Source organism: Pithys albifrons, chromosome 16 (assembly GCF_047495875.1).
Source record: "Pithys albifrons albifrons isolate INPA30051 chromosome 16, PitAlb_v1, whole genome shotgun sequence".
NCBI lineage: Eukaryota > Metazoa > Chordata > Aves > Passeriformes > Thamnophilidae > Pithys > Pithys albifrons.
The window spans coordinates 13,146,772-13,161,059 of NC_092473.1; the positions used below are offsets into that span (position 1 = coordinate 13,146,772).

Sequence of the window (14,288 nt, forward strand, 5' to 3'; positions counted from 1 at the left end):
TTTCCATTTTTATCTTTTCTTTGAAATTTATTTGCATTTCAATAAGTTGTAAAGTACCCCTTCTAAAATATGAAATGTTTCTAACAAAATTACTCCTTACAGTCCGCTAACTGTGCTTTCTGATTACCAGAGACTAGACATTGGCCAAATGTGTCAAATATGGCTCATTAATTTCAGGTATCTGGTCGTGTTTATGAGCCTGCAATCAATACATGTAGCAGGATTTACACAGATACTGAGTCAGGCCTAGAATTTGAACGTGTTTTATAAGCTACATAATAAGGATTTTTGGCCAAAATAAAAATTTCATAAGCACTTTCAAGCTTGAGACCCCTAAGCCTTTAAGGCGATTTCAAAAATTGTATCAGAATTTCAAAGTCATTTGCCAAAAATGAATTTTTTAGGTCCTCATTTAGGTACCTACACATAAGGTACTGCACTCTCCAAGGTATTGATCGGCCAGAACATCTGCTGAGATGAATGAGACCTGCAAGAACTGAGCTCCTCTGACAAGCACCCTATTTGAAATGCATGAAAATGTCTTCAGGAGTGTAACTTTTGGGACTCAGCTGTTGGAAATTGGAGTAATCATCTTTACAACCATTTTCTATTCTTTCTGTAGTTCCAGAGCCGCTTGAATCATTCACAACAGGGCTGGTCCCAGTCCACTGAACGCTGAGAGCTCTCAGCCTGTTGGGCAGGGCTGCTCAGGGGGTGCTGGGGGGGCTCCAGGAGGGCAAGGACAATGAGTGTGTCCCCATCTCTCTCCTCCCAATCCCTCTGACCTCCCCAGACAGTGGGGTCTTTAAAGGAACCCCCAAATAAGAGAAACCATTTATGTCAGAGTAGCACTGGAAGTTTTGCTCCCTTCAGCTTCCTTCCAGCAGCAGAGATTGGCCAGGCTGATGAGAGGCTCATGTCACAGGAATAATAATTTGCAATAATTTTGGCGTTGTTCAGTAGCAGACATTGAGAACTGCAATATTGGTGTATCCCCCCTCACTAGTGAGTGTTACAGACATCCCTCCAGTATCACTGCCACATCCATCTGTTCAGCATCAGAGCTGACAGGAGTTTAACAGCATTGCCTGGTTCTTTACAATCAGATTAAGATGGTTTTGGCAGCCAAACACACTTTGACTCCAAATAGACCCAACTTCTGATGAGAGCTCATCCATGTTTAAATTTTCCAGCTTCTGGCCTGGCCTGTGGATGCTCCAGAGAGTGTGACTGTGGTCACCATCGCTCCCGATTTTCACGGGGTCCACAGTGGCTGCATCACCAACCTGAAGAAATACACCCCGTACTACACCTCAGTGCTCTGCTTCACCACGCCAGGGGATGGTCCCCGGAGCCCTCCCCAGCTGCTGCACACCCTGGAGGACAGTGAGTACCAGGCAGCTCTGCCAGGGAGCCTCAGTGCTCCTCAAGGGGTGGGGTGGGTGTAAAAACCCAAATTTAAATCTCTGTGCTTCAAATTTGACCTCAGTTGGCAATCTCTTCTCAAGTTACCTTTCAGGTGGTGACCTCATCCAGTTTTCCATGTGTGTTCTTTCAGCCAGTGGCAAATATTTGAATTTTTTTTTTTCATTTCAGATGAATTTTTTTATGTTGATCATTAGCTGAGAGCTTCATAGTCTGGTTCAGCCAACACAATACATTGTTTATGTCTGTGAATCTTATGCTCTTAAATCCGTGTTCAGGCACCCAAATAAATACGAATTGATCTTCTTAGGAACTGAGCACTGGAACTTCCTGGGGAGGTCAATGATTAATTTATGATTCTTTCCTCCTGTTGTTCAATATATTGAAAATGTCTGTTTCTATATTATATTGCAAACATTTGTGTAAAAGAAGCAGGACCATAACAAGGAAGTATCTTTCATTCTGAAAAACTGGAGGCAGGATGAAGTAAATTGAGCTGGGTAGTTTAGCATATAGATTGTTTCCTGCATCAGAAAACAGTTTGGCCTCTGTGGCCCCTTGGAACTGTTTGCTCAAGACATATTTGGACCTCACAAGTCTCATGTGTCTGATTCAGATAAGGACCAAACTGCAGTGGCCTCACAGTCACTGTGTCCACAGTGAGCTTGTCTCTGGCCAGTGCTTTGGTGTCTTCCTGCACTGGAGCATCTTAAACACTGCTGCCCATTTACAGATTCAAATCAGAATAAAAAATGTCTAAGAAATCCATTAAGATATTGTTTTTAGAAATACTACTTTGCCTTAATAGGGATCTTTTAGGTTGGTCAGTGTTCCCGTAAAGAAAAATCTGATTGTCATTAACATTCACAGGAGTGAGGCTCAAAGTGCTAATCCAATTTTTCATGAGATACTCTTGAAAGAGCATGGAGAAAATTACTTTCCATGGATTTCCCTTTTGGGGTTAGTCTCCTCTATATGCTAGAACTGTGCCCCAAGAGCAGACTAAACCAGGATAGCACTTTAACTACCAGAAGTCTGTGTGAGCCACTGACATGAACTCAGACTTGTTTGGGTTTAAAGCAAAAGGTCTGGTGGAAGGAGAAACATGGATTAGGTTCCTGTGTGCAGTATCAACTTTTTTTTGCCTGTTTTCCTAAGGAAACAAAGCTTTAGACAGTGGTGGTTTGTGAAAGTGTTTGACTGTCTTTGTTGGGTTCATCTGTCTTCTCCCTCCAAGGACAGCTGAACCCTGTGGCTGATTTCAGTGAAGAATAAGAAACCAAAGATAAAAGACTCCCAAGATTTTGCAAAAATTAATCAACTGGGAAGAAGAGAGACTATTAATATTTCTGCTGAAAGAAAAGGCTGCAGAAATGAGCCTTAAAGACCTTCCACAAAGTGGGAGAAGAAGCAGAGCTGAGACTTTGAGACTCTCTCGTGGAAATGTTGTCATCACGTGCCATTTTAAACACGAGAAAATTCCACCAGGAAACATAAAACAAGGGAAAACCAGACTTGTGTTTTGTAAACCCCTTAAACATTTCTTGGTGTATGCAGCTGTTTGCTGCAAGGAGCCTCTGCAGTGGAAATGAACAGGATTTTGTTATTTCCTTTTTGAATCCTTTAGAATTGCTTCCCTCAGTTTTCAGGGTGACTGAGAAGTTATGTGCAGGGTGGTAGAATGCATCTTTGTGGAGAACTCGTTGACTTTAAGTTCCTTCAGGATTTATGTGGTGGGGAGAAAAAAAAGCTTTGAAAGGACTGTCATTCATGTTTGCAGGTGATAATTTTCTGTCTGTATAGCAAAGTTAGGCAATCCTGTAGAAAAGAAGTGGTGCAAACAGATCTGTTTGCTGGTGAACTCTTGGTCAAATAAAATCTGACATCCAGTCAGAAGCATCATGTCCTGTCTTGGAGTCATCTGCACTTGTGTTTTGTGGGGACATTAAAACTGGACTGCAACTGTAGGGGCTGATGGGTGTAAAGCTTTGACAGAATGTGGTTTCCATGTCTGCAGATCCATGGTCCCAAAGAGTGCATGATTGTCGTGCTCTTGGTGGGTGTCCCTGGGATCAGCAGCTCTGCTCTGGGGCTTTGACTGCTGAGTATCCAGAGTGGGTTGGGAAACTTTGCTGGCCAGCATTGCAGAATTGCAAATGGGGTTGTGTGTGACCTACTGGCAGGGTCTGAGCTTTCTTTGTCATAGCTGGAGGGGAATGAGAGACTGGACTAAATTGAAGAGGAAACAAAATATGAAATTGCAGACAAGAAATTGCCAACTGATGTCAGTGGAGCTGGAGGATACTTGGGCAGGGCTCCAATGACAGAAGCACAGTGAATATAAAGTGAACAAAACCTCCTTTTTCCAGTACATCGATTGAGGACAGAACAGCATTTGGATCAAAAATCAGTCAGGTTGTCTTCCTTGAAGATCAAAATGGAGGCAGGATGGCATATTCTTGACAGTCATTCCATTTTATGCTCTTTCATTGCACACTGGGGAGCTGAAATTTTTAAGAGCTCTTTAGCTACATCATAAAAACCCTTTAAAAGTTTCACACACTTGTATTCATTTTACAGAAGATGGTTGCCATTATGCTGGACATTTTTAGAGTTGTTTTGAGAGAATTTGTCCAAGCAGTGGTTTGGTGACTGTCCTTGCTTTGACCTTGCATAGGGGAAAGACTTTCCAGATGAGGGGATTTGCTGGTGGTGTTGCTGCAGACCTGAGTCCAGAAAAGCTCCACACAGCAGTGGATGAACACCCCTCATCTGTCACTGAGGGAGAATGGCAAACACCATCACACCAACTTGACTGTGCTAATTAGATTAGATGAAGAAAGGACAAGTTGTGTGCATGTCTCCTGCTTTCATGCTCTTTAGTGCTCCACACAGTTGGGATGATGGCTGGGTGAAATGATTTATGTGATGATAGCCAGTGTTTCTTCCCAGCTTCTGTTCTCCCTCTCAGTGATGCCTTCAGCTTCCCTTGGCCCCCACTCAGCACTGTATTTCTTCATCCCTGACTTTGCCATGTGAATTGGCTCACAATTAAGAGGGGTTCTCCTATTAACAGCTTTCCTGTTCTGATTTGCCAGAGCCAGGAGCAGTGGGACACCTGAGTTTCACTGAGATTCTGGACACCTCACTCAAGGTCAGCTGGCAAGAACCTGTAGAGAAAAATGGCATCCTCACAGGTATCAGCTTTTAAATCTGCTTTTATTTATTTTTTTAAGTGTGTGTGGGGTGGAATGTGTCACTGCAGTGAAAACCTGTGTAATAGAGTGTTTAGGGAAAACTGGCTACTGTGGGCACTGGTTTTCTGGTCCCTCTTTTGGGTAATTGAGATGTCCCCAGGGCACATTGTAGAAGGTTTGGGTCCAATTACTGGCAGCTCATGATTGTGGTGACTGGAAAGGCAGTTTGTGGTAGAAATCAGCTCCCCACAGGGTTTCAGGTCTTGTGAAATTTTCTGTGATCTCCACCTGCGTTACTGAATTTCTGGAAAATTGTGAGAGCCTGCCTGGCCTTTGCCCCAGAGGTGGGGGGTTCCTACACGGGGTTTCCAGCTGCACAATCTGGATTGGCATTGCTAAGATTTGCAATCAAGACCAAGCCTGAAATCAGCGGTGTCCTTCAGCTGTGCTCAAGTGGTCTGGCTGTGGACTGTGGGACAGAATTTGCATGTCATTACTTAATCTGTTCTAAACCATCACAAGGGTTCCGAACTCTCTTGTTTCCCTTTGATGAGTCTGCCATTTGACAAGCTATTTATCTATTTACTCTATGCCAGTGTAGATACAACATCAGCAACTTCATTATTTTTCATAAAGGGAGCTATAAATACTTGAGAAAACCTCTAGTTCTTATCAACAGAGGCAATATTGTTTTCAGATGGGAAACTATTACAGTTGCACAGGAGGGACATTCCATTTAACAAAGGCTTTCAAGGTTTTGAAGCACAAGAAAACTCCCAAATTTTAAATTACTGGAGCTAAAACGTGTAGTTGGGAAGGGAGAAGATGAGTTCACATGAATTAAAATATTTTGATTTGGGAGCACTGGCATTGAAATGTTTAATTTTAAAAAATAATTGTATTATCATTTGTAAAAAACACATTTTAGGAGTTAAAAAAAAATCAGACTTTCTGTTCCTTGACCATTGAAATGTTGTATCAGTCTCATTTCCTGAAGCATTTTAGCTTTGACAAGTGTGATTATTTGATAGGACCTGCAGCTGACAGTGTGTCCTCTGCGTGTCTGTGACGCCGTTTGTCCGTGCGTGTTCCGTGCTGTCCATGGTGTGTGTGGAGTCCTTGTGCTGATCATCCTCTGCTTTACACCACGGTCACCTTCCTGAAATATGCACTGATTTAAGTGCTTTGAGAATAGAAACTAATGACTTCTGAAAGCAGAGCAGTATTGATTCAGTGAAGATTGCCAAAGCCTTTCAAGCCCAAGTGCTTAAATTTAGGTACCTCCATCCAAGGCTTGATATCTAAGATGATGTAATACTGATCCTTGTTAAGCATCAGGGAGCAGCACCATGCTTGGTGTTGCAGAATTGCTTTGCCAGAAACAATGTGCTGCCTCCCAGAATGGGCTGAAACCTGGAAGAGCTTAAGGATGGGCTGTCTTATATTTGGGGTAAATTGTTTCAGAAAGAATTAACTAAAGAAGCTCTATTGTTCCTGACAAAACACCAGTGTGAAAATACCTAGCAGAGTTTATAAGGAAAAAGAAAGGTCCTTAATGATGCAAATAGCATTTGGGATAGAAGAACAGGAAAATTGTTCATGCCCTGAGCACCACAAAGGTTTGTAGAGGGCTGCTTGGAGATCTGAGTGCACAGGGAGGCAATTATTCATCATTTCTGCTCATTGATGTCTTTACTGGACCTTCTTGTTGCCTGCAGTGGCGCTGGGAGGAGGGAAGCAGGGAGGGGGTGCCCAGCAGCCAACCTGCGCTGGGAAATTGCCCATTACTCTGCTGTAAATCTCAGTATCTTCCTCGTTCCCTCAGTAAACATTGATTTATGAGGCCCTGGATGTAGACGGACAGTTTGTGATTGGGTGTACTGCTCCCGTGTAGAGAATTTACTCCACATCAACAGCAAATTATTTCTGAAACTCCTCCAGTCATTAGTTCCCGTTAGGCAGCGTTTTGTGGAGTGCCAAAGCGTGGGGGAAGGCTCTGGGGCACCTTTCCTGTTCTCACTCACACCTGAGCCAGAGCAAACCCTCTCTGCCCCCACATGTTTCTGGCAGGGACCAGCTCTCTAACACAGAGAGGGTGTTTCCACCAGCCACAAGTCCCACAGTTCTGCCCATCTCTCAGTCAGTGTGGCTCAAGTGCTGCTTGGGGGTACAGTGGTTGTTGTTCCTTTCCTTCAGCACTTTTTTCATCTGTTTTTGTTATGCATGGTTGCATTTGGCTTTGTGTCTGCTCGCTGTGTGTGTCCGTATTTTCTGTTCTCATCTTTTATACAACTAAAATTCAACTGTACATTCAGGAGCAAAATGCCCGACAGTAAATGCTGCCTGTTTGCCTTTTCTTCAATTTACACGTGAACTCAGGAAATTTTTCCTGGTCACCATTTTCTCAGAAAATAAACACACAGAGAGTGTGTACCTAATGGGCAGGAAAGCTGGGTCTCATCCCGTGGTCACAAGGGAGAAAACATAAAATGTCCAAGGAATAATCACCAGCGTTTGATATATAACCTGAGCTTATCTAGATGGGAGAGGAGATATCTCAATCACTGAAGATTGCCTGGTGCATGGTGAATGACACTTCCTATTGTCTGTAAGCAACAAATGGACAGAGGCAGCATTAAAAGTCCCCTGCTTATCTTCCTCTGGTTATTTATTGTCTGGAACAAACTGCACCCACAGCTATTGAAAGAAAAGGGTGTTTGTGATGGTCCTTCTGTTTGCAACTCCTTCGTGTCTCTTCACTGAGCATCAAAGACAGGGGACAATCATCCCCCACCTTTCTGCTCATCCTCTGTTCATACAGGCAGCAGAGTCCTTAAATTTTGTCAAAATCTTCCTACAGATTGTAGTCCTTCCTGTGCTACATCAACTCTGATCTGGTAAATGATTCTTAAGCCTTTTCAGAGCGCAGCAAAACACCACAGTGTTTCCAAGACATCGGTAATTTACTGACTTAATTAATTCTTACTCACACACTTATTTAAAACTGGTTCCAGATGAGCGTTCAGGAGTTTTTCCCATTCTCTGTAGTGCACAGTCAGAGAAGCCTTTGTGGTGTAGCTGGAATCGTTGAAGCAGCATCTCTCTTTATCACTGCCCCATCACCTGAAAAGTAATTAGTGACTGTGTGAGCACTCTGAGCCCATTTTCATGCAAAATCAGGTTGAGATGAATCTCTGTCAGTGATGGCAGCTCGAAGAGAGGACAGAGAACATCTCACACTTCTCAAACTCTCCCAGAAATGTTTGTCTCACCATGCTTTTAGCTCATGAGATGATGTTTTCTTGTTGATTAATACCATAAGGGATTTTGCTTCATCAATTCCTATATGTTAATATCATGGGGTTTTATTTTTTTAAAAAATGAAAAAAAAAAGCCTCAAGCCCCCCAGCTGGTCTGAATCCCTCATCTTAGATGATGGGAACAGGAACCCAGTGGGGAGTTTCTCTAGCCAGTTTGCCTCGTGCATGGTTCACACAGTGGGATTCCTTTCTGTTAGTCCTTTTCACTCACTTCAATTTCACAGGCATTCAAGAGCTGTGTGTATTTTTTTTTTCACCCTCTGAGTCAAATCACAAAGAAAGCTGCAATCAAGCAAACTTTTCAGACACGCTCTCTGGAGACTGGCACAGCAAGGTTCACCTGGGTTCAAAGGAGAATAAAGTAGGACTGGGCAGGAGGAGGACAGGCAGATTTGGAGGTAAAATGGAGCAAATCAGACAGGAGAAAGTTTCAAAAGTTCTTGGAAGGCAAGTGGTTTTCAAAGTGATAAAAAGGAAGCCTGGTTATGATAGAAGAATAATATGGAGGTCAGGGCAAGTGCAGCTTTGGACAATGCATTGGCTCCATGATGGTTTTGAAAGAAAGGATAATGATTCACCCGCTGGAGGATTTGTGTGAGGAACAAGCGGTGGGGAGTAGAGATTTTTCACTTCCTGGAAGGTTCCCACAATGTTCCTGCCTGATTGTTATTGTCAGATTTCTATGTATTTCTAGATACACAGCAGAGAAGGTTACTTCAGCCTGCAAAGGGAGTAGCCTTACTAAGCACATATAGATTTTTAATTAGATATTCCAGCTGGTGAGCAGATGTTATATTTTCCACTATTTCTTCCTATTTGCTTCATAGAGTTCACAGAGTGAAAGTCCACCCTTGTGTGAGATTATCCCCAGGTTTCTAAACCATTTCATAGCAAGCACTGAACTGTCATAGAAAAAAGAGACTGTTGAGACCTCATGTGCTCCCTCATCTGTAATCTGGTGCCTCATGGGGTACCTACATCAACTGTTTACTGGAAATAACAACATTGGAGAAAATTGGGTCTTTTAGCCAGTTTACTTCAGTTTACATTTACTCCAAGGGGTTTTTTTCTGCTTGTAAAAGGTTACCACAATGAAGTAGAGTAAGGAACAAGGATTCACCTCAGACCACGAGCAAATGGTGCCAATGCAGGAGTTTACCAGTCTCTGGGTTACTGTGTAACTGGGCTCTAGAAGGAGCACTGTGCCCCCTGACCTGTGTGTGGTTGTTTGCCAGGGTACCAGATCTCCTGGGAGGTGTATGGCAGGAACGAGTCCCGCCTTGCCCGGGCACTGCCCAACACGACCCTGGAGTACAAGATCACGGGGCTGGCGTCCCTCACCACCTACACCATCGAGGTGGCAGCTGTCACTGCCAAAGGGACTGGCTGGGTCACATCCTCCACCATCTCCTCTGGTGTGCCCCCAGGTTGGTAAAACTACATGGAACAAAAGCAGATGTGCTAACGCTCCATGATTCTTTGTTCTAATCACAGATTGCTTCAGTTCAGAAATAATGAAAACGGTTTTGTTTGTAAAGCCTTGGAATCCTCAACCGTGTAATTTGAATTTAATTTTTAGAACAGATTGAAATGTTAGCATGAAGACAAGCACAACTTGGAAATTCCAGAAAGTTGAGGCCGTTTAATACAAATAAAGTTGTAGATATGACAATGGAATGGACAAAGTAATGAAGTGGGTACAATACAAAATCCCTTCACATTTGCAAAGTAACACCAGAGCTAAACCTGAATCTACTGAAAAAGTGTTGCTTTGGGGGGAAAAATAGTCTGGATGCTTTTTCCTTGCAGAAGTAGTATGGCTTATGTCATGGAATCATAGAATCAGCTGGGTTGGAAGGGACCTCTGAATTATCAAGTCCAACTATGAGAGGTCACTTCTATAGTGAAACTAAAATCTTATTTACAAGGTTTTTCAGGTGTGACCTAAGAAGGATTTGTGAAGAAGTGTTTCTGTCTCACATTGTCTGAGTTACCATTTGGGCACCTGTGCATTTACCCTTTTTGCATTTTGTTCTTAAAATTCTACACCCTCCTCATTCAGTGTAAAAAGCAAACCAAACAGCCAATTCATATCTCAAACAATCAGTCTCAGTTAATGTGTAGGTGATAGATGCAGAATTTTCCAAAGTGGAGCAGTTATTGTACATCACTGAAAATAATCCATTTTTTCCTTTCTACCAGTATTTTTTAACTTTTCTGTGTGTCCTGAAGTATGTTCATCTTTCTTTTGCCCAATCACAGGTAATTGTGACAAGCTGTAGGCTGGATCAATGCCCTGCTCCCTGTTGTTAGCCAGATAACAGCAATATTCTCCTTGGGCAGGGTTAGTTTATCGATCCTGGTTCCCACAAATGGGAAGTAAGAATCAAGAAATACTGTGTATTTCTGCATACTTGGAATATATGCCAAAACTCTGCCCAGTTTTGGTCTGTTGCATTTGCACAGAGTGCAACATTATCATGGAATCACAGGCTGGGTGGGTTGGAAGTGGCCTTAAAGATCATTCCAGCCATGGGCAGGGACACTTCCACTGGGTGATTCCTGATTATAATAGTTATTTCCATGTCTTACAAATGCAGACATTACTGAGAATTTATTCTAAAACATCTATATTTAATCTGTTTCCTGGACTTGGTTTGGATGTTAATTCAGGTGATATAAAAACTGTAAATGCCACTGTAAGCTTGATTGATGTGAGTCAGAGATCTGATTGGGGCTGCAGATTTTCCCTCACAGGAGGGTCACCATCTTTGTTTGCTACAGGAATTTTATGGAAGTTCATCTATTTTAATCAGGCATTAGAAATGCCCTGGAAAACCCAGCTGGTTGTAGGTAAATACAAGAATTGCAAAATCTTGCTTGTACTACCCAAAACTTTGAGTCTTCTTCTGTTGTTAGTTGTATGTACTCTTAGAAGTAACTAAAAATTATTGTCATTTATTTTTGGAGAAACAGAAGCACAGTGGAATTAGTTGATTTGGCAGACCTGGGGCTGGGAAATCCCTTGCCCCCAGAACCACCAGGCTTTGTGCATTGGGAAGCTCCTCTAAAGTAGTGCCTGTAATTTTGTAGGTGGGCTCTTGCTTTCCTCATTTGATCTGTAAGAATGTGGTGCATGTTCAGAGCACCAGGAATAGCAATGCTGTATGTTCTGCCAAAAAGAAAAGGAAAAAAACCCCACAACTGGGGCAACAGAGGCATATTTTCTATTGTAATTGTTACTGAGGTGTTTAATATGTTGCAACACTGAATTTCAGCTTATGTTGCTGGGCCATAGCCAAACAGTGTTTCCACCTCTCCTTTGCATTTCTCTTTCTGCAGAGCTTCCAGGTGCTCCATCCAACCTGGTGATTTCCAACATCAGCCCTCGCTCTGCCACGCTCCAGTTCCGGCCGGGATACGATGGCAAAACCTCCATCTCCAAGTGGATAGTGGAAGGCCAGGTATGGCCCTGGCACAAATTTCTTCATGAATTCTCTGAAGGGTTAAAAAGGGTCTAAACAGTGAATTGCTGTTTGGATTACAGTTGTTGGTTAACTTTGGATCCCATCTCCTGTGTCAGTGCCCTCGTGGGAAGTGCTGGGGGTCTGGGAAGGTTGGGATGCACAGGAGCTCGAGAGGCTCAGCTGTGATGTGTGTGTGTGTCAGCCAGGGAGAAAAGGGCCATGTGAATACTGTGAATCCTGTTCAAATGAGCAAAAGAAAATGTGGTGTATAATAGATACATATTTGACAGTCCTTATCCATTGAATGTCACATGGATTTTTGTAAAGCTGGTTTGTTTATGTTCAGAACACCAGACACATCATAAGCAACACATACAGCAGAGGTGTCGTCCATCCATTTATTTTTGAAAAGGATTTGAAACCTGTGTTTAGGTTCTGTGAGGTGTCTTTTCAAACCACATGCAAACCTGGAATTATCATCTCAGAGATTCAGAAGTGTAGAAGGAATTGCACTGAACAGTAAAGGCACCATTATTCATGAGATTGAGTGTTATTTTCTATCTTGTAATTGAATATACCAACGTTTTCTATCTAGGCCTCTAGATATGAATAGGATGAATTCTCATCTTCATCAGCTTTCCACAATATCCCTCTTTCTGCTGTCATTATGCCTTGGAGGAGTTATATATTCCTCATTTGTTCTCCTGACAGATGAGCTTTGCTTCTTCCTTTCCACCCACAGATCTTTATAAATAATATAATCTGTTTTTAAGACCAAATGTTGGACTTCTTAAATCACCATCACCACTTAGACATGTTGATACAATCTCTTCACTTGGTAATGAGATTGTTGTGAACAAGTTGGTACATTCTGTGCCATTTATATACACATTATTGCATATTACAGAATTAAACACTGCAATCCAATAATATGGTGGCTTAGCAAATTCTGAGAAGCGTTTTCCTGCTGGAACACCACACTGATATTGGAAGGAATTTATTAATTCTTTGAGCTGCAAAATGCCACTGAAGTGAAATAAATTTGAATGCTTTAAAACTGCAGTAGTAATTACCAGGAAGTTCAACTGCATCCTCGAAGAGTTCTGGGTACAAACAGTGGTTTGAATGGTCTTTGGTGGTGTAAGGAGGGAAGGAAGAGTCTTTCTTGTTCACAAACCCTCATCAATATCTCATGCATTGCTGGTAAAGTCAAGGGGTTCATAGTTTGGATACATCCTGGAATTATTTGCTCCACTGGGGAAGGAGCACCCAAAAGTCCTTGTGGAGTCTGGGCAGTCCTTTTCACCACACCACACCACAGCTCACCTCACTTTTCAGCCTCAACACAACAACAAATGTTGTTCCTAGTGGATTTAATAAAAAAATAAAAATTCTTGCTCACCTGATTAACAAATCTCTCTTCAGGTATGAAGAGAAACTGGTGACTCCTTAAGGACAGAGCAAATCCTGTTTCCAGGATGACAGCTGCGTCTAATCCTTTGTTCACAGCCCCTTTCTGCCAGCACTCCTCTCAGGCTCTTTCTCTCTTAAAGTGCAATTTCACAGCACCTTTAGCAGATCTCAGCCAGAGCTCTCGTTGTCCAGCTCCCATTTCCTCTCCCCATCCCACTTCCCAAGACTTTCCTCCCTGCCTGCTGCATGCACTGACTCAGGCAGGATCACACCTCCAGCACACCTTGATCCAGCCAGGAGCAGATGAGCTTCAGCCACATCAATTCTGCACTGAGGAGCCTCCTTGTAAGGGGAGGGGGTGAGATCATGGCCCTGGGAGCAGAGATGAGGGCAGCAATGGCTCCATCCTCATTGGATCTAAGCTGCTTTGGTCCTGCCCTGTGGACCTCACAGGTTTCCCTGCCCACCTTTCCAAGAGACTTGAGCTTTTGCCAAAGAGCTACCAGTGACATCCCAGTCTTCATTTCTGCCTTGCATGGAATCTGTTCTGATCTGGGATGTGACTGTGCTGGGGTGCAGACTGCTGTTGCAACATCTGTATTTTAGCACAGACAACCCAAATGTTCCTTAGGACTGTGTTGAATTGAAGGGCAGTGGTTATACCCCACCTCCTACAGCATTTTCTGATCAGAAATGTAGGGAGGATTTTTGTCCTTCTGGATCTTTCATTCACTGACCCATTTACAGCTTTTAATAGCAGTGTTAAGTGTTTCATGCCTTGGCATTAAATTAGAAGCCACTTAAGGGGTGGGTTTGCATACTGTGATTTTAAAACAGATGGTATTGCCAAGTGATGGGATCATATTTAGCTGTAAAACACTGCTCTGTACCCTGTGCACTTCGTCTCTGTCCCCCTCTGTGAGCTGGGCAATAACTTGGCATTGCACATCCCTTATTTTCTGACTCTTCCATCTCTACTGGGAATATTCCTTTCCCTCTGAATGTCTGGGTCCTCACAGACAAAATTCAGCTGTTTTATATTCACACACACACAACCAACCTGCCACCAGCGTGTTTTTCTTCCTTGTTCCTTGATTTGGCAGAAAGCTTCCTTGGTGAGGGCAGGTCTAGAAAATGTTCCAAGTAGTCCAGTTTGGCTGAGAGCCATTTTTGAAGTCTGATACTTCATGAACAATTTGGATTAAAAACACAGTTGGGAATTCCAGTTGACGTGAAATTTTGTGCATCTGGCCTTGGTTTCTGCCTTTTGTGCCGGGGTGTAAATTCACAGGAGCCACTGTGGAACTAATTCTCAATTATGTCAATGAACATGAGAGGAGATCAGGTCTTTAGGAGTTTAATGTTGGTAGATACTGAAATATCAAGCGTTAAAAATCCCATTTTTGAGTTTCTAGCAAAGCTACATTCAGTGCTTTTGAAGGGATTTCTTAAAAACCACTAGGTTG

The 14,288-nt window shown here is 42.8% G+C and overlaps 1 protein-coding gene across 1 annotated transcript in view; it reads left to right on the forward strand.

Moving 5' to 3' along the window:
• The window catches only part of SDK1 (sidekick cell adhesion molecule 1), a 391,178-nt gene that overhangs the window by 286,950 nt on the left and 89,940 nt on the right, over positions 1-14,288 (forward strand). The window contains exons 20-23 of the mRNA XM_071570864.1: positions 1,194-1,386; positions 4,524-4,622; positions 9,178-9,369; positions 11,285-11,406. Coding sequence (XP_071426965.1) covers positions 1,194-1,386; positions 4,524-4,622; positions 9,178-9,369; positions 11,285-11,406 — 606 coding nt within the window. The remainder of the gene's footprint in view (positions 1-1,193; positions 1,387-4,523; positions 4,623-9,177; positions 9,370-11,284; positions 11,407-14,288) is intronic.